Source organism: Pimephales promelas, chromosome 18 (genome assembly GCF_988280905.1).
Source record: "Pimephales promelas chromosome 18, fPimPro1.hap1.1, whole genome shotgun sequence".
In the NCBI taxonomy this organism is placed as follows: domain Eukaryota; kingdom Metazoa; phylum Chordata; class Actinopteri; order Cypriniformes; family Leuciscidae; genus Pimephales; species Pimephales promelas.
In genome coordinates this window covers 10,021,704-10,042,993 of record NC_142786.1, presented here as the reverse complement: position 1 = coordinate 10,042,993, position 21,290 = coordinate 10,021,704, and the positions used below count along the sequence as shown (strand labels likewise).

Below are 21,290 nucleotides of genomic sequence, written 5' to 3'. Positions count from 1 at the left end.
ATTTTTTGTCACTTTGGATCAATTTAATGTATTCTTGCTGAATACAATATTAATTTGTGATGCGATCTGGGAAAACCCACCACATGGTGAAATTTGACATATTACAGGTTTTGATACCATATTAAAGCTGGGTTCAAGCCCTTTCCAGATCTGTTTTTATTTATTTTATCATTTGTCTGTAACAAAAGTTATGGTTATCTGAAGTCGGCTGATCGCTGTGATTTTCAGAAACAGAATTTTAAGAAAAACAGGTTTAATTAACTGTCACGTCCTGCTAGCGGGACGACTGGCGCTCCCTTTTTTACTGCCTTTTTTCATATCACATATTTTAGTAATCATCATAGATTAGGTATCATTCACTCAAAATTCATCCTGTGAAAACCGTTTTGAAATTGGACGATTGAGAGGCGAGCAAGGTCTTTTAAACGAGCGGCTTCAAACTCTGTTGTTCTGTTGTTCCCCCCTCCACTCCGCCTGCGTGCGTGTTGTTAAAGAAAACGCAGTCTTTTCATCTGGTCATTATGTCTATGTTCAGGGGCGCAACTACCCAGTTTCAGAGGGGTATGCAGCAACAATTGTAGCGCCCCCCCCCCCCCCCCCCAAAAAAAAAAAAAACTAAAATAAAATAAATAAATGTAATGTAAGTGTGCTATGTAATAACTGAGTAGGAAGAAATGAGAGCTAACAGAAAAAAATAAGTGCAAAATTGTCGTTTATTAACACAATTAAACTATAGCTACTCCACCTTGATGAACCCCCCCTAAGAAAACTAAGCTCCATTGTAACAGCAATAGCACTGTTTCTCACAGGATTTTAGGTAAAACTGTGGTAGGTGGACCTCTGTTTCTCGAGGGGGGTTCGGGGGCATGCTCCCCCGTAAGAAAATTTTGTGTTCTGTAATGTTAAATTCAGCAGTCTGGTGCACTTTGAGAGTTCAAAATTAAAAGCTCCAACCCATATTCAGGGTGCAAATTAAACAAAGAAAAATTTGAACCTCTTTTAGTTAGTGTCTGTCTACATTACACTACTACATAATAATAGTTATAATATTAATCCCATGATAGTAATTGCCATTAAGGCTATTGTAAAACAAATGCACAGAAAAATAAAGGAAACTTTCATAATTAGTTTTGCACTAATTTCTATACTTGAAAGATACTTGCGCATAATGACATATTTCATGGGCCAGTGTGTCAGAAAAAAAAACTAAAGCTGACTTTTTTTGACCAATGCATTACACCAGCACAGCGCCGCCAATTAAGCAAAAAACAAAACAAAAACAAACAACAAACAAACAAATGGGCCGCCGATGTATGAGTTTTGTGGGCCGTTAAGACAAATAAATTAAAAAAGGAAAAGCACGTCGGCCCAGCGGGAATCTCCCGGTAGTCCCGATGGCCACCGAGATATAGATTGCCTATGCCTGGATGTCACATTTTAAATCCTACCTGTTGGCTTTCAGCAATGCATGCAGTTATTGCTGTCGCATCAATTGACATGCCATCTCCTTTTCTCTCTTTCTTTTTCTATTTTTAGCCCCACAGCATTTTGTTTTATCCATCTTTTTCGACGACAACTAACTACTCGTACCTGCTCGCTCAGCGCTCACGGCGCCCCCGCCCGCTCGCGATATTACCCGCCCCCCTTCTCCATGAGGGCGCCTACTCTAGCCTGGCTGTTAGTCCTCAAAAATTTTATAGAACATTGAAGGAATGCAGAAATGATTTAGAAACGGACAACGGCAGCTACATATAGAAATACAATATAGCCTATATATAATTTTTTTTTTTTTTTTACCATCGCTTTGGCGCCCCCCATTGTGCTGCGCCCCTATGCGCCGCATATAGCGCATACCCACTTTTTGCGCCACTGTCTATGTTATAAATCACTATTTTTCTGCACGAAACTAGTGAATTTTCCCAAGTTATTTTCAGAGATGATAAACAACAGATGTTATAGAATAATAATTTAATAAAAAACTAATTTTGACAAAAAACTGACATTCAATCTATATTTAGACTTTACTGAAAACGTACCAGCGTGACATCCGACGGGTTTTCCCAGATCGCATCACATTTCTTAAGAAAAAATCTTGTGACTACAAACTTTTGAATGGTAGTGTATGCTGTTGACATATAGTCATATGTGTCACTTTTCAGGTCACATCCAGAATGTCCAGTAAGTCCATGGACACACAGGTGTCAATCTGTCAATCATTCCACACTTATCCACTAACAGTGCTGTGTTGACTATAATAGCTTGGGGCTCATTTCCCTAACAATGATCTACCTCCCGCCTCATTTGCCTAATGAGGGAAGCTAAAAACACTACAGCTCTGAAACAGCAGGGAGAGAGAACGAAAAATTGATGATGATGGTGATGATCATCTTCCCCATTCCCTGTCCTTCCATGCCTGAAGCAGTAATCAGGGAGGGAGCGGTGCTAGAGGAAGGGGAACAGCGCGTTTAGGGGCAAGGGAGGGGTAAAAGGAGGGGGGGAGGGGAATTTATTGAAGTGCCGGATGAGTGACTGCTTTAGGAAACTGCCGCTCTTTCAATTACAGTGTGAGGGAGCCTCAATTATTCAACAGGGAAAATGACCAAATTATTATACGAAAAGTGTAATTAATCAGATATATATAGAACAAGAGAGGGAGGCGCAAGATTAAAAGAGAACTAGGGGGAATACCCCTCACGTTTATTCCTTCCCTTTGCTGTGTTTTACCTCTTGACTTTTCCGACACCTTTCAGTGGACTGACATTTAAAGTGTTCTATAAATGGAGATTGTTATTTCCAGCCGACGTCGTTGCAGTTTCACTGTGTAATTGGCAATGCGTGTAAGAACCGTGAAGTGTAAAGCACAGCAAAACCCATTACAGTGACTATTATTGTGCAGATTCAATCGAGCCTTTAGGGTTCGTTCTGTGACATAATCACTCCAAGATCATTATATTATCAAAGGCCAGCTGTTCTAAACGCGTTAAGGTCAAGTCTTCCCCGTTTATTACTACCAAGCAAGGTCAAAGTTCAAGTTATAAGACCACTACCATTACATGAGATTTACCTAAGGACATTCACTTGTTTTTTCTGCTTTTTCATAGCTTTTGTCTAATTGGTCCTTGAGGGAAAGTTTGTAGTGTGTGTGTGTGTGTTTGCGCGTGTGTATGTGTGTCTGTGTGTGTCCCAATAGCACCCACATTGAAGTCCATATTGAAAAACTCATCTATTTACTTGTACATTCTCTGACTAAGCAGTGCACTGCACTTAAGCTTACTGATTTTTAGTGCATTGGTCACTATAAAATGTTCTTTTTTCATTGGTTTTATACAATGTTCTTTTTTATTTGTTTTGAGCTTAATTTTTTACGGTTTTATTTTCTTAATATTTTTTTATTCATCATTTAATAATCTTGCTGATTTATATTCATTTGATCATAAAATATGATGGTAAATCCTGACCTTTTTTGTGAATCAGCTGTAGCCAGTAATCAATTTAAGATATATTTAATGGTTATATTGATACTACATTATGCTTATAATGATTCCAATTAAAAATATTAATAATAATTTACAATATTTATATTAATATAAATCATTGGAATATGCTGATTTGATGCTCAAGAAACATTTCATATTATTATCAATGATGATAAAAAAAGTTTTTTGTAGAAACTGATACACTATATACAGTACAAATTACAAATACAATATTATATACAAAACTATATTAAAAATTTGGGAAAAGTAAAGGTAACAGTAAAGACATTGATAATGTTACAAAAATGAATATTTTAATATTTCGAATAAGTGCTGTGTTTTCGTATTATTATTCAACTTATTCATTAGGTCATCTTGAAAAAATATATCATGTTTTTCACAAATAATAAAGGTATAGTCCACCCAAAAATGAAAATTAGCCTATGATTTACCCACCGTTAGGTCATCCTAGGTGTATATGACATATTTCTTTCTGACGAATACAATAAGAATTGCTGTATGTTAAAAAATGTCCTGGCTCTTCCAAGCTTTATAATTGCAGTGAATGGCTGCTTTTGTCCATGAAAGTGCATCTATCCATCATAAAAGTGCTCCACACAGCTCTGAGAGGGGGATAACATTTTCACATGTAAGTTAAATATTCTGGCTGACCCCCCAGCATGTATGTATTTCAAGATGTAATGAAAGTTATTTGTTTTCCCATTTTTTTCTGACACTGACATGGTTTGCATGAGCTGTGACCCTTTGGTTTGAAAGGGCCTTTAGATTTGTCAAAAAATATTATTATTATTTTTAGTATAATATTAACCAAGGCATATGCAAAAAAGGGACGAGGCCTAGTTGAGTTTAGTTTGTGTGTTGAAACTTGAGGTTGCGGTTTTCAGAAAAAGGGGCAGCATTACTTATTGAATGGGAAGAGAGGTGCTGCAACAACGGTCATTTTTAAAAAAAAATACAAAACAAGAATGATTGCCTATTGTATTTGACCCCAAAAACAAATCAAGTCTCTGTAAAAGGGCATAATAGGTCCCCTTTTAAATGTGTTCTTTCTAAATAAACGTGCTTTGCCTTTTGAAAGTGATCATTTAGATAATTATTTACTGGTGATGGCAAGGAAAATGTGGGACCTACATAAAACTAATTGAAATGCCACAGATGACTGCTTAAGAAGAAATTATTAAGCAAGTTCTGTCACATTAACTAGATGTCCTTACATCTACTCGTTTCATTGTTAATAATGGAAACTAATTCTTTTTCTCGTTGAGTCATCCAGGGTTAGTCATCCAACTTTCATCTGGCCTCACATGACCTCAGTGCAATCTCTTCTGTCCAATCACAGATGGAGGGGAGGGGAAATGGAGACGTGATCCAGTGCTATCCATCAATAGCTGAGCATCAAGATGAGGGAGATGATGATGATGAAGATGATCAGATACATTATCTCAGTGGTGGAACCAAGCAGAAAACGTACTTGGAGAAAAATGATCACCAAAGCAGCAAAAAGCTCCAGTTTCAGCATACTACTGTTACAAAGCCTGACCTTGCAAATCTCAGTCCAAGGTGTGTACACATCTACAAATGCATGTATTTAAAAGATACTGCATTTTAATAGACATTTGCTCGCTGGTACCTGAAGGACCTTGTGAAAACGGTCAAGTGGATTTCTGTTTGTCTGTGTTCAGGGTTGTGGACGGCACAGAGGACAGTGATGGTACAGAAAGTTCCCACACATTTATATTTTCCTCTGGTCATCAGCACACCATCAGTGGTGCAACTAATACCACTGCCACCACAGCAGGTGTGTGAGTGAGATATGTGTGTGTGTGCTGGTTGATGTTGTTGTTGCGGTGTCTTTAGTCCTTATGCCAATATTGCAGTCTTGACCCACAATGAGGGATAACACAATTTCCAGTATTTTCTAATGATAATCTTTTGTTTATCACTTTAAATAAAATATGTCACGCAAAACTCATGTTGTTCCAGATCTGACAGGGATATCTTCTTAAAGGGTTAGTTCACCCAAAAATGAAAATTAAGTCATTAATTACTCACCCCCATGCTGTACCAACCCCGTAAGACCTTCGTTCATCTTCGGAACACAAATAAAGATATTTTTGATTGAATCTGAGAGCTGGATCAGTCCTACATAGACTGCCTAAGACCTACCTGGTAAAATTCCTAAGCGGTGAGCAGCCGGTAACAAGAAGTAGACGAAGGAGAAAGTCCTCGTCTCAGTTCTCGCGCATGCGCCCATAAGGAAGTAATGGAATAGTGGAATAAAGTCGTTATTTATGTTTTTTTTCACACAAAAAGTAGTCTCGTCGCTTGATAAACTTATAATTGAGCCGCTGTAGGCACATGGAATATTTAAACCTTTTCTTTAATGACTTTATGGGCCGTCAAGAGCCAGTCCCTTAGGCAGTCTATGTAGGACTGATCCAGCTCTCAGATTCAATCAAAAATATCTTTATTTGTGTTCCGAAGATGAACGAAGGTCTTACGGGGTTGGAACAGCATGGGGGTGAGTAATTAATGACTTAATTTTCATTTTTGGGTGAACTAACCCTTTAAATTGTATTCACGCTCAAGGATATTCATATTTGATCCTGTAAAATTGAAGACTTATTTATTTATTTTTTCAATGCACAAAGCTGTAATGTAGCTTCAGAAGAAGACTTTGTTCAGTTAATTCACTGTCTATTTTCATATAAAAAGCAGCTTATACTGTACATTCTGCAAAATACATTCTTTTTTGTTTGATGCAAGAAAGAAAATCAAATTGTTTTGAAAGACGTGTAAGTGAGAAAATGGCGACAGAATTTTGGTGAACTCTTCCTTGAAGTCTTTGTAATGAGTTTTCACTGGTTTTTCTGTCATTGTGAGGCAGTTGGACATCATTGTTTTTTGTCTGTGCAGATTTAGAAGCTAAATCGGAGGACACTAGAGGACAGCTTCGCTACCTTAACCAAGAGGTAAATGATTTTTCTATTTAATCTCTGGCAGTCATATTATATTTTTTGCTGTGTAATTTAATGGTAGGTCTGCACTTACATTTTATTTAAATAATTTTCCCATGAACTGTGGGTTTTAAGGCTAATAACCCTGCGCTAAATGTGGGTACTGACAGATCGAAACCAGCACAGCTCAGGTGAGCTCCTGGTGCCAGGTATGCACAAGCCATATGGTGGGCTGCTGTGAAAGAGGAGAAGGGATGTTACTCACACACAAGGACATAAAACTCATTAGGAGAGGAAAGTGGGGCTGGCCCCATGATGGTGAATGAGAATATTCCAACAATCCAGAGTCCCACAATGCCCTTGAACCCACCACGTGTGGTTTCCCACGTATTGCACAAATTACTATTTACTAATATATTATGTAGAAGAAGAGCTGTGGACGTGAAAGATGGTGCACAACGTCTCCATTAAAGGATTAGTTCACTTTTGAAAAAACTTTTGCTGATAAATTACTCACCCCCATGTCATCCAAGATGTCCATGTCTTTCTTTCCTCAGTCGAAAAGAAATTAAGGTTTTTGATGAAAACATTCCAGCATTTTTCTCCTTATAATGGACTTCCATGGGAACCAGGTCCAACCGAGGTCCAAACGACAGTTAATAACAGTTTCAGATGCAGCTTCCAATGTCTTTAAACGACTCTAAACGACGAATAAGGGTCTTATCATGCGAAACGATCGGTTATTTCAAAGCTTATTCCAAAAATGTAACTTTTCTAAGGACAAATGCTAGCCTTGTAATATATTGTGAGGCGCGTTTGCAACGTCACGTAATACGTAATTACGTTCAAAAGGTCACGGGCGACGTAGCCGGAAGTACAGAATCAAAATCGTCCGACATCGTTGTTTTACCTTTTAATTCCTTTTTTGTAAACGGCGTTTGAGTTAGTTTTCACGTTCAGCCTATGCGTTCAAATTGTAAACACTCTGACTCTGTACTTCTGGCTACGTCGCCCGTGACCTTTTGAACGTAATTATGTATTATGTGACGTTGCAAACGCGCCTCACAGAATGGAGAAAGGCTAGCATTTGTCCTTATAAAAGTTACATTTTTGGAATAAGCTTTGAAATAACCGATCGTTTCGCATGATAAGACCCTTATTCATCGTCTGGTGTCGTTTAAAGACATTTGAAGCTGCATCTGTAACTGTTATAACTGTCGTTTGGACCTCGGTTGGACCTGGTTCCCATGGAAATCCATTATAAGGAGAAAAATGCTGGAATGTTTTCATCAAAGACCTTAATTTCTTTTCGACTGAGGAAAGGAAGACATGGACATCTTGGATGACATGGTAAAATAGTAAATTATCAGCAAAAGTTTTTTCAAAAGTGAACTAATCCTTTAATTCCTGCATGTTGTCATTTAATGTTTATATATTAATGTACTGAATCGCTATCGAATCACAAATCATTTGATTCTTAGCATTGTAAATCAATTATTGAACCGAAATCAATGATTCACGATTCAAAAATACGTTTCAAGATTTGATATTTGAAAATATTTGAAAAATGCTGAAAAAGTGGGCAGACCCCAGTGGAGATAGAGGGGACGAAATAGATGCTAAAACACTATCCTGATCGTTTTCAATACTCGCAATTCCAACTCCTGACTCCCTACAGTGGTTTAGACGAAAACGAGCTGGTTTTTACACTGCCAAGGGCGTAGCTCATACAAAGAGCGTAGTGAGCTGAAACCTGCGTACGTCACGAAGTGCCGAACATCCAATAGGAAAATTCAACTGCAGTAGCCACTGTTCAACCTGAAGAGGGCAGCACTAAGACGTTTTTACACCATATATTGTAGAAATAAAACACTTTATACACAAATGTCAAAAAAGTTACTCGAATCAATTACTGGTATTAATAAAGATCCATTCTTACAGATCATTAAAGCTATGGTATACGATGTAAAAAATCGGTCGAGACGGTAGGGAAGTTTTAAAAAACTCTTCCCGCCCCTCCACACACACCCCCCTCCCCTCTGTGCTACCTGATCCCTGACGTATGTCACGTTTGAGTTCACGTCAACGCAAGATTAGCAACACATGAAATGATCTAAACTCCCCACCACCATTATAATACTACTAGTATTGCTAAGGTTTTCAGTAATTGTTATCGCAGCACGCAGCGCATCTTGTTCAAATTCCGATCGGCTCGAACAGAAACCTCGAACAAGAAATATAATTACTTTGACCCGTGATAGGCGATGCTAAACGGCTAACATTCCAATGCCGACCGGCAGCATGAGCAAGTCGTCAAACTGATAAAAAGCCTTGTAACACACCATAAAAGAATAAATAAATGTTTACCTGCTCAACAAAAAGTCATCCGTGTCAGCGTCGTTTTCAGTTCCAGATCTCCCTGAAGCTTTCTCCAACGGGCAATGAAGGACGCTATATTTATCCTACTTAGAGTCCGACTTTCTTCACATTTCTTTTTAATCTCTGATCTTTCCTCCACAGACTTTCTCTTTCGTCCAAACTTTACAGTAGGGGCAAGCAGGGGCCGCTTGCTGTTGTCGTTTATATTTTTATCCATTGCTTTATCCATTGCTGATCTAACACTACTAGCTAGCTACCTTAGCTGTCTATGTCAGCTGTTTGCTCACGCACGGAGGGGTGCGGGGGCGGGTGCGGTTGGGTTGGAGACGCGAGCGCCAGGCGGAGTTTCAAGTGGAGCTGGTGATTGGATGAGCGGCCGCACAGCTTACATTGGTCAACTTTTCTGCGGCTGTACAGCCAATAGAGTGAATGGATTTTTTTTGTTCTTTTTTCTATTCATATTGTTAGGATTGTACTATATAACCATAACCAGCATCTAAACGAGGATATTAATAATGAACAATCTTTGAAATCGTATACCCTAGCTTTAACTAAAAAAAAGCTGGTTTAGGGTTTAGTTACTCTATAACCAAACATTCAACTGCCCTGGGCTGCGTTTCCCAAAAGCCTAACTTGATCATAAAAACGATCTTAACATTCTTACTTAATATTAAGAATGATCTTAATATTATGTTCTGTTTACCAAAAGCATTGTAACTTAAGTACACTTGAAAATCTTAGTAGAACTATGAGTGCTCTGGAGTAATCGTACATCCCCAAGTGCATCGTAAAAAGACAGAGTTCTGAGGTCATCTGCAGGACAACCGACAGATTACAATTTTATCTAAATTCAATAGATTACACTGCAACGTAAGTAGCCTATAATATATAGGTTTTGATTGTACACTTTGTTGTACTCGTGTTTTGTTTAAATGAATAAATTAAATAATTAAAATAGAAATAGAAATACACATCTAAATTAAACGAATGAACAAAAAAAAAATCATAAAATAAGTAATCTGGGAAATATGCTTTAAAGACCGGCAAAATAGGGATGAATTAAAAAAAAATCTGTCAATGACTTGCTGACGTGCACGAAAACCAGCCATGTATTGGGCATTTTTTGCGGACCTCCTTCCCTGATCTTTGAACACGGTTGCAGTTAGTTTAGAATGTGACATGTCCTTCCAGATGTTTTGTTTTTCCTTATTTGTACACTCTAAAAAATGCTGAGTTGTTTTAACCCAATTTTGGGTCAAATATGGACAAACCTGAAATGTTGGGTTAAAAATGTAATGTAAAAATTTAACCCAACGGCTGGGTTAGTCCATATTTGACCCAAAGTTGGGTTAAAACAACCCAGCATTTTTTAGAGTGTATGGTGTCATAAAATCTTTGTTTCCCACTATCTCCTCTGGAAGGACATTAACTTTATCTTTTTGAAAGGTATATCTTCTATTGTTTTTTTTTTGTTCAGCCATTTTGTCAGCCTGTATAGGTGTTTTATACCCATATAGACTTGTCCACAACAAATGACGATTATTAGGTTAAACGTCCAGAATACGACTCCATATAAGGTTATATTTCAGCACTTCGCGAATGGATAGCGACGCTTAAGTAGTTCTCGCGCGTTCTTGCGCGTTCATGTTAAGTGCATTTTTGGGAAACGCACGTGGAATTGCTGCGAGCGTTCGTAACCTTGCACGCAGAGAGCGCTCTTAAGAGCTAAGATACATCGTTATCGGGAAACCCGGCGCTGTAGTATAAAATACCATAAGCTTTAATGAAGCAACTCAGCGTTCCTTTCTTTGCTTGTTCTAAAATGACGTTTTAGAATTAATAACAGAGGCTTGGGCTCAACTGGATTAAAATCTCAAATTCAATTTGAGATTTTAATCCATGGCAGAAGGAAGCAGTTTTTCTGGTAGTTTAGGGTTTTTAAAGACACTCCATTGTTGTTTCGTGTCTGTTTACACATTTGTGGCGTTGAACTTTTGTATAAACATGATCTTTATCTCATGGCTTTCATTTAGAATATTGAAGATGTATTGTTAATTGAATATTATAATTAACATTAACTGAATATTAAGGTTTAATAAAAATCCATCAGGACATGGAAGTCTTACTGTTAGTCTGGCTTGAAGATTTTTACATTTTTTTTCCCAATTAATTATATTCTTGAATCCTTATCATTTATTAAAACTGCAGTTCTTACTGCATAAAAAGTACAGATCGTCCCCTGACAAGGAACTGTATTTCTGCTGAGTATTGGCATGGCTATAAATCCATGTGACAACCTACAGTCTTGATTGTCAGCCCACGGCTTTGACTTGAGGCTTTTGACAGGTAATGTCATGAGAGCAACGCCCTGCTGCTGTGACTCTTCCTTATTTTTGCCTCCCTATCTCTGTCTCTGTTTCTTGTATCTCACTGTATATGTTTGACAGCTGGCCCCTCAGTAGGATTTTGTTGTAATCCATGCTTGATTTTGTCCGCCAAGTAGATGTGGGCTCTCTTCCTGTTGTCCCTTCCTGTTTGAAGCTGTTGTCTTGTATCTCTCCGCCTCTGATGGCATTTATGGATCATTACCCAATTACCCTCATTATTGGGTATTATCACTTGCTGGCACGATTCTTAGGGTGGCTGCCAAATCGGTGTCCATCTGAATCTGGATCATCTGTGCTGTGTTCGTTAACATTATTATTCTGAGCTAACCATAAGGGCAAGGGATGTGTACAGAGGACAGACAGCACAAAAAGGGTAATTATGGGAATCTGAATTGAATTTAGTGAGCTGTGGTACCTCATGATAACTGTAACTGTGTTAGTGCATTTCTAGAAAAATCAATTTGAGAAAACATAATGCTCAGTATGGTTGCTTTATAAATGGATGTTGCTTTTCAGGTATTAGACCTAATCAACTTTTTGATAGTATTTTTAATTGGTGTTGCGAACTAGCTCTATGAAATATTAATAAACAATCATAACTTGTTATAATTAATTATGAATATTTGGATGAGTTAATCGGGTTAACTTGATGTAGCTACATTAACACTACAACCAATCACTCAGTTCATCCCGTGAACACTCAATATTGGTTATTAATTAATTTATAGAAATACATTTTTGAAAGTGAAAAAGAACAAATCGTTGTATAATTTACAGTGAAAAACCGTAAATTGACATTCCCACAATTCCCTGTGTGACACTTCACATTTGATGTATTTTTGTTGAAATAACTATAGTTCCTCATAGTTTTTTTGTTTGTTTTTTCTAATCAGTTATGTACATTAGGGATTTATGTTACATTTAATGTTGTTAAATTTTGGTAAATCAGTTGGTAAATCAACATTTTATCAGAAAATAAAATACGGTTTATTACTGTAAATTTTAAGTTAAGCCTGTAAAACCATTAATGTTCTTACCATATTTTTAACGGTAAAGTTCTGGCAACCACAGCTGCCGTTTTTTTACCGTAAAATTTACGGTTTATTTTTTACAGTGTAAGAGATCTATGATTGGTGACTCCATAAATGAGCTTGAGACACAGACAACTTTACGTGTGATATGAAAAAGACTTTATTAAAGGGGTCATGAACTGGCTTTTTAAATTTTATTATATTGTTGTCTGAGGTCAACGTATGACGTTCGCTTGGTTTTTGCATTCAAAAACATCCAAATGAATAAGTAATAGGCTATTTTGCACCCTAGTTTTGAGCCTAGCTGAAAAACGCAAGGTTTTTATGGGCGTCTCGCACTGAAGACTTGGAAGTAAACTCCCACTGCTGTGAGTGGATAACAGTTTTGCATATTATAATGAGTTTCAACTCACCTGTTGGTGCACTTGGGGGAAATTGTTCTGAAAACGTCCAATGTTGTAAAATGGCAACCGGAGTGATTCGCCCATACATGTTCGACCCAGAGTCCAGAGACCCTAATAATCCTTTAGGTGAGTGTATATATAGAATATATAGGATTAAAAAGGGTTGATTTCTTCTTCTCAGTAAGAATTAGGAGACAATTCCCTGCACATTCTTTTGGGTCGTAAAATTCATCAGTCTTGTAACAGGACACCTAGTTCTTGACCAAGTTCTCAAGTGTTGACTTCATTTGTGGGGGAAGTTTCATAGAACTTTGTTGGGAGAGTGAGTTTGTTGGATTATTCATTAAATATAATGAATAATTTGTGTGTCTCTGATTGGTCCATTGGACTAGCCTGAAAAAAAAATGGCATAATATGAGCATTGTTGTACATAAAGCCATTTTAAAAAGATGGTTTGATTGTTGTATGTCATGTACAGTATATGTTCAAGTTGTATACTTTCACCCAGATTCAAAAGTCAAAAGAAACAGAAAGAACAATCTCAGACCCTGTGTGAAATAATTAGGATCTTCACCAGGGACTTTAGGTAATGATCTTTCTTAAGAGTAAACCTTAAAATAACTAAATATCAATAAGTCAGCAACGAACAATGATGTCCCATGGGACCTAAATAAATAACACCTCACCTGAAAGCTGCTGGCTCTAGCAGACAAATGACAGATGGGTGGATGTAGAGGGACAACCCAGGGCCTTATAAGATCATACTGTTCTGTTGCTGTGGGAAACTGATTTATTTTTTTTTTCTTGCTTTTTGCACCCTTTTGAAAAAAATACTTGAGACCTTTATATAGTGGAATATAGATTACAATTTCTTAGAATTAAAGATTTGTGTTATCCAAGCAGGACAACAAACTGTGTTAATAAGCAATTACACTTTATGTTAACAGCTTGTACATTTTGTGTCAATCCTAATACTTCATTTATTGTATTTAAAGACTAACCAATATTTTAAATTAAAATAAATAAATAGTCAAATAAATGAATGAATGTTTGCACCATACATGTGAAAGCATCAAACTAATTTTCATAAGGTTGCATTGTATAATATTTACTTTATAAATGGGACAAACTTCATTTTTAAGTAAATACATTTTGTGACTTCCATTTCAAGTTTTTGCACATTGCAACCAAAAGAAGTTACGGTGGCCATCAGGAAAGATGTGGTCGTCTGAGACAGCATAGCTAGTTAAGCAATTAGGTTTATTTACAAAAATAATTGAAGAAATTAGGTTTATTTATTAGTGTTATTATTGTTACTTGTTCATCATTGTGTCAGTGTTTTATTTGCTAGCTTCTTTGCAGGATGAACAACATGTTGTGAAATGGAAAATCAATAATCGCTAATCGAGAATCGTGAATAATCGAAAATCGACTGTAATCGAACCGGGACTTAATAATCGTAATCGAATCGAATCGGGAAATCAGACAGATTAACCACCCCTATACCTCGAATGTAACGAGTGGTTATTTCAGTCAAAGTTGCTCTTCTGTCTATCAGCGTTTTATTTGCTAGCTTCTTCTTTGCATGAAGAACAACATAGTGACGAAACATGTTTGTCCGTTTAGGGCTACTGTAGAAGTTTGTTTGTTTCTGTATGTCAGTGCATTTCAATGTAATGAGACCCGCGGAGTATGTAGATAGAAATGGCTCATTTTAAGGTAATAAAAACATAACAGTTCATTAAGTGAGATATACACCACTGAAAACATAATTATGTACATGATATTGCATTTCTGTCAACAGATCCTCCTAAATATTACACAGTGCACCTTTAATTAAAATGACAATTAAACATTTAATTTAATTTAATTAGAAAATGATTTCACTGAAATGCAGTTTAGAAGAACAAATATTTTTTGTAATTGTCAAGAAATGTTAATTCCTCTGAATTGATGACATTAATACTAAATGTATGTATATGTACGTATATGTCAGTGTATGTATTCAGTATTGTGAAGAAAGAATCGTACTGTTTGGATAGGTTTTGAAGAAAGTCAACCAATAATAAGTTAATAAGAGGGCGGGGACAGCGGGGTCAAAACCTAAGACTGACAGAAGAGCATATGGCACACAGAAACAAACAAAAGCCATGTGCTCACACAAACACACAAGACAAGACAGAAAAGCACATAGCAAACAAACATGACCATAGCCATGTGATCACAGAAACACAAGCATGGATGTCAGGACCCCAATGCTCAAACAGAACCGAAACTAGACCCAAGTATCAGGACCCAGACGCCTAACCCCAAACACTCCTCAGGATCCTGTCACCAAACTAATAATAGGACCAATCAAGGTGACAGGACTCTTAAGTACAGTAACACACTGTATTGATAATGAGAAACATCAATCAGTGCTTACCTTAAAGATTAATAACAGCTTACCCATATAAAATTATGTTGTATTTGTCGATTATAGTCATTAACTGACAGTCTATCTGTAAATGTGGGGAAAATGTGTGTTTATCTATTTCTTAGCCAATCAGAACCATTCAACCTGAATCAATGACGTAGCTTAAATCTTGGTGTAGGGTAATTGCTGTGATCTTTGTTACTGTTAGAGGGGTGGCCTACAAACTCCTTGTGAGTCTTCTTGAAGCTGACTTCTGCCTGGTGAAACTGCAAACTATGTGGGTGTAAGTTCTGGAAAAGTCATGGAAATTTGTTTCAATATATTTATTCATTAGAATATGTTTCGTGGTAATATTGGTTAAACAAACTACAATATATAATGTTCATTCAATCTATCCGACTGCGGCGTTTCTATCAGATTTTGAAACTTGCGAATTCTCCCATCATAAGCAACAAAGTGCAGATTCGATGCAAGAGATTCATGTTGCAGTGTAGTCAGTTTTCATGATTTTACGGGAGTTTTGTGAGTGCTTAAAGTCGGCATGAAATGAAATTTGACAAATCTTCTTTTTATATGTAATTTTGCTGTGTTTATTATAAATGATTTATCTGTGCACTTCATTATTTTTTTTAATTCATGTACCCTTATAATCTTTAATCAAATACATTACCCTTCCCTCCCCCATCGAAACGACCTCTCTTCTATTTTGGTCACGTGGAATGGTGAAAGGGTGCGGCCAGATCCGATGAGGGTGCGGCTATCGGTGCACCGCCTGTCAGAGAATCGCATTCAAATCTGCCTGCATTTTGTTTGCAACGCCCAACCTCCATTGATCCAATCAATTCCCGAAGGACGAAATCAAGCCCTGCCCTACATTTTTTTTTCTAATTTCAGAAGCCGTTTTACTCGGATATACGTCACAACAAGGAAAAAATGACAATCTCAACTTCCGTTTACCGCCAACTTTAAACTCGCGCTAGACCCAAGTTGCCTCGCGATCGCTCCTGGCACTTTGTATTTAAAGCACGAGCGCTTTTATTTGGTGTACGCGAAAGTAACCAGCTGTGTAGAATTGGCTGGGTGTCTATATTTCATATCATATGCACGCAAAAATTGTGTATAATAAGTACGCTAAAAAGGGCATATTGGATGTATGTAAACGGTCATTTATGTGTCTAAAGAGCACGCAAGCATGATCTTGTTAAGATTGGACTCGATCGGTCACATTCTCTGCTCTCTTTCTGTGTACAGTTTATTCCAGTCATATAATTTATTCATCATGCTGATAAGATTATGTCTAGCCTATATTTTCTAATGTGTAAAAAGCATTCATATAATTCATAAATGGTTATTATGTTGTTTTATGTGTAGCCAGAATATGATGTGCAGTTTCCCCAAATACAAAAACATTTCTGTAGCCTATTCCTATTATAGAAGTTTAGGAATAGGCTAGAAGTCCCTGTAAAGTCAAAATTACGTATGTGTTCTGAGTTTGTCACACCACAGAAAAATGTGTTATTAGCCACCCAGCCAAATTTGAATGATAAAAAAAGCCAGTAAGTACATAAAATAAGCTATCAAAATCATGAAAAAACGAGCAGTTATCTCTATATCGCTGAAACCACGCCCACTCGCGGGAAAGCTGTTGACGGTGATATTAACTAATACTGCTTTCGGGACGGGAGGATGAACGCTGAAGCGGGAGATAGTCGGTTCGGCCCCGTTCTTCAGTAACAGCGGATTATCAGTGAATCCCAGTTGTCTCTGAGGAAAGTTTATAAAACTATCCAGTGTAAAATGATCGCTTCAGAGGCGGGTGTTGACGGTGATCCTCAGCTCTTCACCAAGGTTGGTTCTCTAAAAACCTCTTCTTGATGTAATCGTTATTAGGGAATTTAAATAAAGATACGGATCGATTTTGTACATGATCGCATCCAGGTAGTAGCCTATGCATTTCTGTGTTGAAGGCATAGCTAGCTAGAAAACTGTAGGCTCAGCTGTCCCCAAAGATGTTAAGACATCCTGTTTTGTATTACTAGAAATAAATTATAGCTGTTAAATATATTTCCATGTGTCACTCTTTGTAGTTCATGCAGTAAATGGCTGTTTCAGGTGTTTAAAAAACAGACTGCTTCATGCTGGGTTAGTGCTGGGCGGTATACTGGTTCATTCCGAATACACGGTATACCGGTTCATTCCGAATACACGGTATACCGGTTCATACCGACTACACATTATACCGGTTCATTCCGAATACACGGTATACCGGTTCATTTACGAATACACGGTATACCGGTTCAAACCAAATACACGGTATACCGGTTCATACCAAATACACGGTATACCGGTTCATTCCGAAAACACGGTATACCGGTTTATTCCGAATAGACGGTATACCGGTTCATACCGACTAGACAGTATACCGGTTCATTCCGAATATACCGGTTCATACTGACTACACAGTATACCAGTTCATTCCTAATACACGGTATACCGGTTCATTCCGAATACACGGTATACCGGTTCATACCGACTACACATTATACCGGTTTATTCCGAATACACGGTATACCGGTTCATTTACGAATACACGGTATACCGGTTCAAACCAAATACACGGTATACCGGTTCATACCAAATACACGGTATACCGCTTCATTCCGAAAACACGGTATACCAGTTTATTCCGAATAGATGGTATACCGGTTCATACCGACTAGACAGTATACCGGTTCATTCCGAATATACCGGTTCATACTGACTACACAGTATACCAGTTCATTCCGAATACACGGTATACCGGTTCATACCAAAAACACGGTATACCGGTTCATATCGAATACCGCAATACCGGTGTATGTCGCTTTAACGCAGATCGGAATGCGCCGCGACACTGTTTGAGAGAGGGTCACTTTTCACTGTTCCACTGTGGCGAGGGCACAGCTGTATGTGTTACTAAGCGTGGATAGGTCTATTTGTGGTTGGCATTGACTTTGTTGAATAAACATGAGCACTGCATGTTTCAAAGTCAAAGCGCGGCACGGGTGTTTTTATATGAATGTATCTAAAGTGAACTTGACTGTCTTTAGAAAAGTTTGAAATTTGTGAAATTTTTACAAATACCGTGATATAGATTTTTGGTCATACCACCAAGCACTACGCTGAGTCTTCAATAAATTCGCACAATCACATCCCTTATTATGGGAAGTGCGCTATATGGCATTTGAACTTTGTTCCCTGCTGAAAAAAACAATAGAAACCATTACAGAAATGGTAATGGTTTCCACTACAAAACCATTACAAACCATCAGCCGTTAACCATTAAAACCATTACAAAATGGTGTCCATTACGTAGTGTTTTGGGCCATATTCTATTAGGATGTATTGGTTTGTATAGGTTTCCATTACAAATTTGTATCGGTAATGATATATTTAATGGTTTCAGTTTGTATTGGTTCTGATTTGTAGTGGTTTCCATTACAAATGTATTGGTCATGATTTGTATATATTTAATGGTTTCCATTACAAATTTGTATTGGTCATGATTTGAACATATTTAATGGTTAGGACAACCTATGTGTGTGGGTCAGGTTTTGACCTGATCACTCCCGACAAGAGCTGTTAAACCTGAAATCACATGGGACCGATGTTTTGACCAATGGCTATGACCAGTTTTTAAAAACTGTATCTAACCTATTAATCATGTGTAGCCTACATTAAATCATTATTATCAAACCAAAGGAAACACTAAATTTATTGGAGTCCTAATGGTTCATAATGGTGTCCAGTACACATACCAACATGTAACCTATAATTTTCAAAGATGTTCTATTGGTCCTTAATGGTATCCAATAGAAAACATATACCACCAATAGAAGAAAGCAAATTACCAATAGAGACTTACTAGGACCATCACAGTTTCAATTAAAAGCAATACAGAGAAAAAGACAAAACATGCCACCAATCGAAGAAAGCAAATTACCAATAGAGACCTACTAGGACCATTACAGTTTCCATTAAAACCAATACATTTCCCTTTATAACCATTAAAACCATTAGGAATTCTGTAATGGTTTCTATTGTTTTTTTCAGCAGAGTTGGCTGAAGACCCAAGTTTGGTTTTGAAGATGAAAAACGTACCAAGCACAATGTTATATCACAATTCTTGATTTTCAACACACACCGTCTTCTGCCTGGTATAATGCCAAGCAGAGCAGAAACGAAAGCTGATTCTCTCCGGCCGCGTTCATATGTAAATTGTGTGAGGTTATTTCATCCATTAGACTGAAAGAGATGAAAAAGCCCATAAATTTACCCCGTCCATAGACCCTCCCAAATCAGGGCAGAAGACGTTAAAGTGGACAAAAGAGACTTGGTGATTAAAACACCAGGTGTAAACAGGAATGTCTCCCTCATCTAAATGTGATCGGTCAACCAAAACCATCTTATTACCAGGTGTAAACAGAGCCTAAAGATCAAATGTGACACCTGTTTATATGCGTTACAGGTGAGCTGTCTCGGACGGGAGGTGGCTGAGCTGGGACGAGTCATGCGTAGTCTTGCCTGTCTCATCGAATCCATGATGGCCTCTCCTCAAACACCAGGTGTCTGTACATCCACATTTACCTCGGGACATCCCTTTCCTCCTATCCCCTTCCAGGGCCAAGGTTCTTCCTGGGCCACCCCACCTTTTCCTTCACCGATACACCCTGGAATACGTCAGGGAGAACTTAGGCCACTCAGGCCACAAGAACTGCAGCTGGTCTGTCCCACCACATCTCTCAGTTCCTTTCCCATCACTCTTTCCACATCCCCCCATATGGACAGATTCAAAGAGCCTTTATTGGCCCTGTCTCCGCACAGCGCAGTCGCTCGGACCCGCTCGAAGAGCCTGGAGACGCCTCTTCTGCAGCATCATCAACACATCTCACATGCCCCTGGAACTTTACCCAGAGCTGGACAGCCGTTGCTGGGAGAAGGGGAGGATCTCAGGTCCCTGGGTTTGTAGCAATTAACCTTTAAAACGGACAAGTTCCACTGGAATCTGCGTGTTGACCTGGACTCAGGACTGGACTGATAAGATAAGTGGTACTTGCACTGCCAAAGCCATGGAGCAATGGTTCCTTCGAAGATATACGTGTTCACCATTTCAGTTTTTAAGATAGTATCTTTAAAGGCATGTCTTTCAATGCTAGAAACTAAAGGGATATCTCCAATCATGAAAATTACACTAAAACAATTTGGTAGAAACAATTATCAATCTATAATTGCTAGTAAGTTTTGCAAATAATTACAAAGAAGCTGCAATTTACACATTTAATTAAATGTGAAGTTCTTGTAAAACATACTCAAAATCTGTTTTATTTACAACTTTGAAAAATATTTTTTTATAGTGTAATTTGATAACAGACAGATTACTAGGACCTAACAAACCAGCTAAAACAAATGTTTTTTGATTAAGATTCAACCCACATTTCATGTTCACTGCATTCATTATGTCCAAATACTTTTAATATTATGCCAAACTTCAGGGGCCAAATCCATAAACACAGCCACTGTCTTAAGACCGAGTCTGACCAGCTAGCAGTTTATCAGTAGTAAGCATGGTAATTAGTCTTACTTTTAATATTTAAATGATCTATCTATCTACCTAACTTCTAAGACTTGTCTAAGCAATTAATAATATCATCCACAGCCTCAAAGTTTTCCTAAACTTAGAGTTTATCCATGTTATGAAATGTTCTAGATCAGCCTTTCTCAAAGTGGGTGCCGCGGCACACTGGGGTGCCCCCTAGCTGTGTCAGGGGTGCCGCCAAAAAATTACGTAGGCTAAAAAAAATGTGAAAAAAAAACCCAGAAAAAAAAACAGCTGACATTTCATATATAAATATATTTGAATTTACATTCTTCTTTTAAACATATGAACATATTAATAAAATTGTAAATTAATTTTAGATAAACATGTAAAATTAATCATAAAAAAATCCGTCTCACAAGACCGAAGCAAGACACACACAACTTGACGCAAGTGACGCAATCCATAGCAACGCGTTATAGCAACACCTCAGACTGACAGAAACGTAAAAATAAACGTGAATTTAGGCCACTTTAGTTACAGCATTATGGATCGTTTTTTGAAAAGAAAATCCCCACAAGAGCCGGGGATTTTTATTTTATTTTATCTGCATCCTGCACATCATTTGAGTTCTCCTGGTCTGG

The 21,290-nt window shown here is 37.6% G+C and overlaps 1 protein-coding gene across 1 annotated transcript in view; it reads left to right on the top strand.

Moving 5' to 3' along the window:
• The window catches only part of kcnh8 (potassium voltage-gated channel, subfamily H (eag-related), member 8), an 81,058-nt gene extending 60,090 nt beyond the window's left edge, over positions 1–20,968 (top strand). The window contains exons 12-15 of the mRNA XM_039678955.2: positions 4,837–5,057; positions 5,180–5,295; positions 6,414–6,469; positions 19,579–20,968. Coding sequence (XP_039534889.2) covers positions 4,837–5,057; positions 5,180–5,295; positions 6,414–6,469; positions 19,579–20,079 — 894 coding nt within the window. The 3' untranslated portion in view covers positions 20,080–20,968. The remainder of the gene's footprint in view (positions 1–4,836; positions 5,058–5,179; positions 5,296–6,413; positions 6,470–19,578) is intronic.
• Positions 20,969–21,290: the final 322 nt, after the last annotated feature.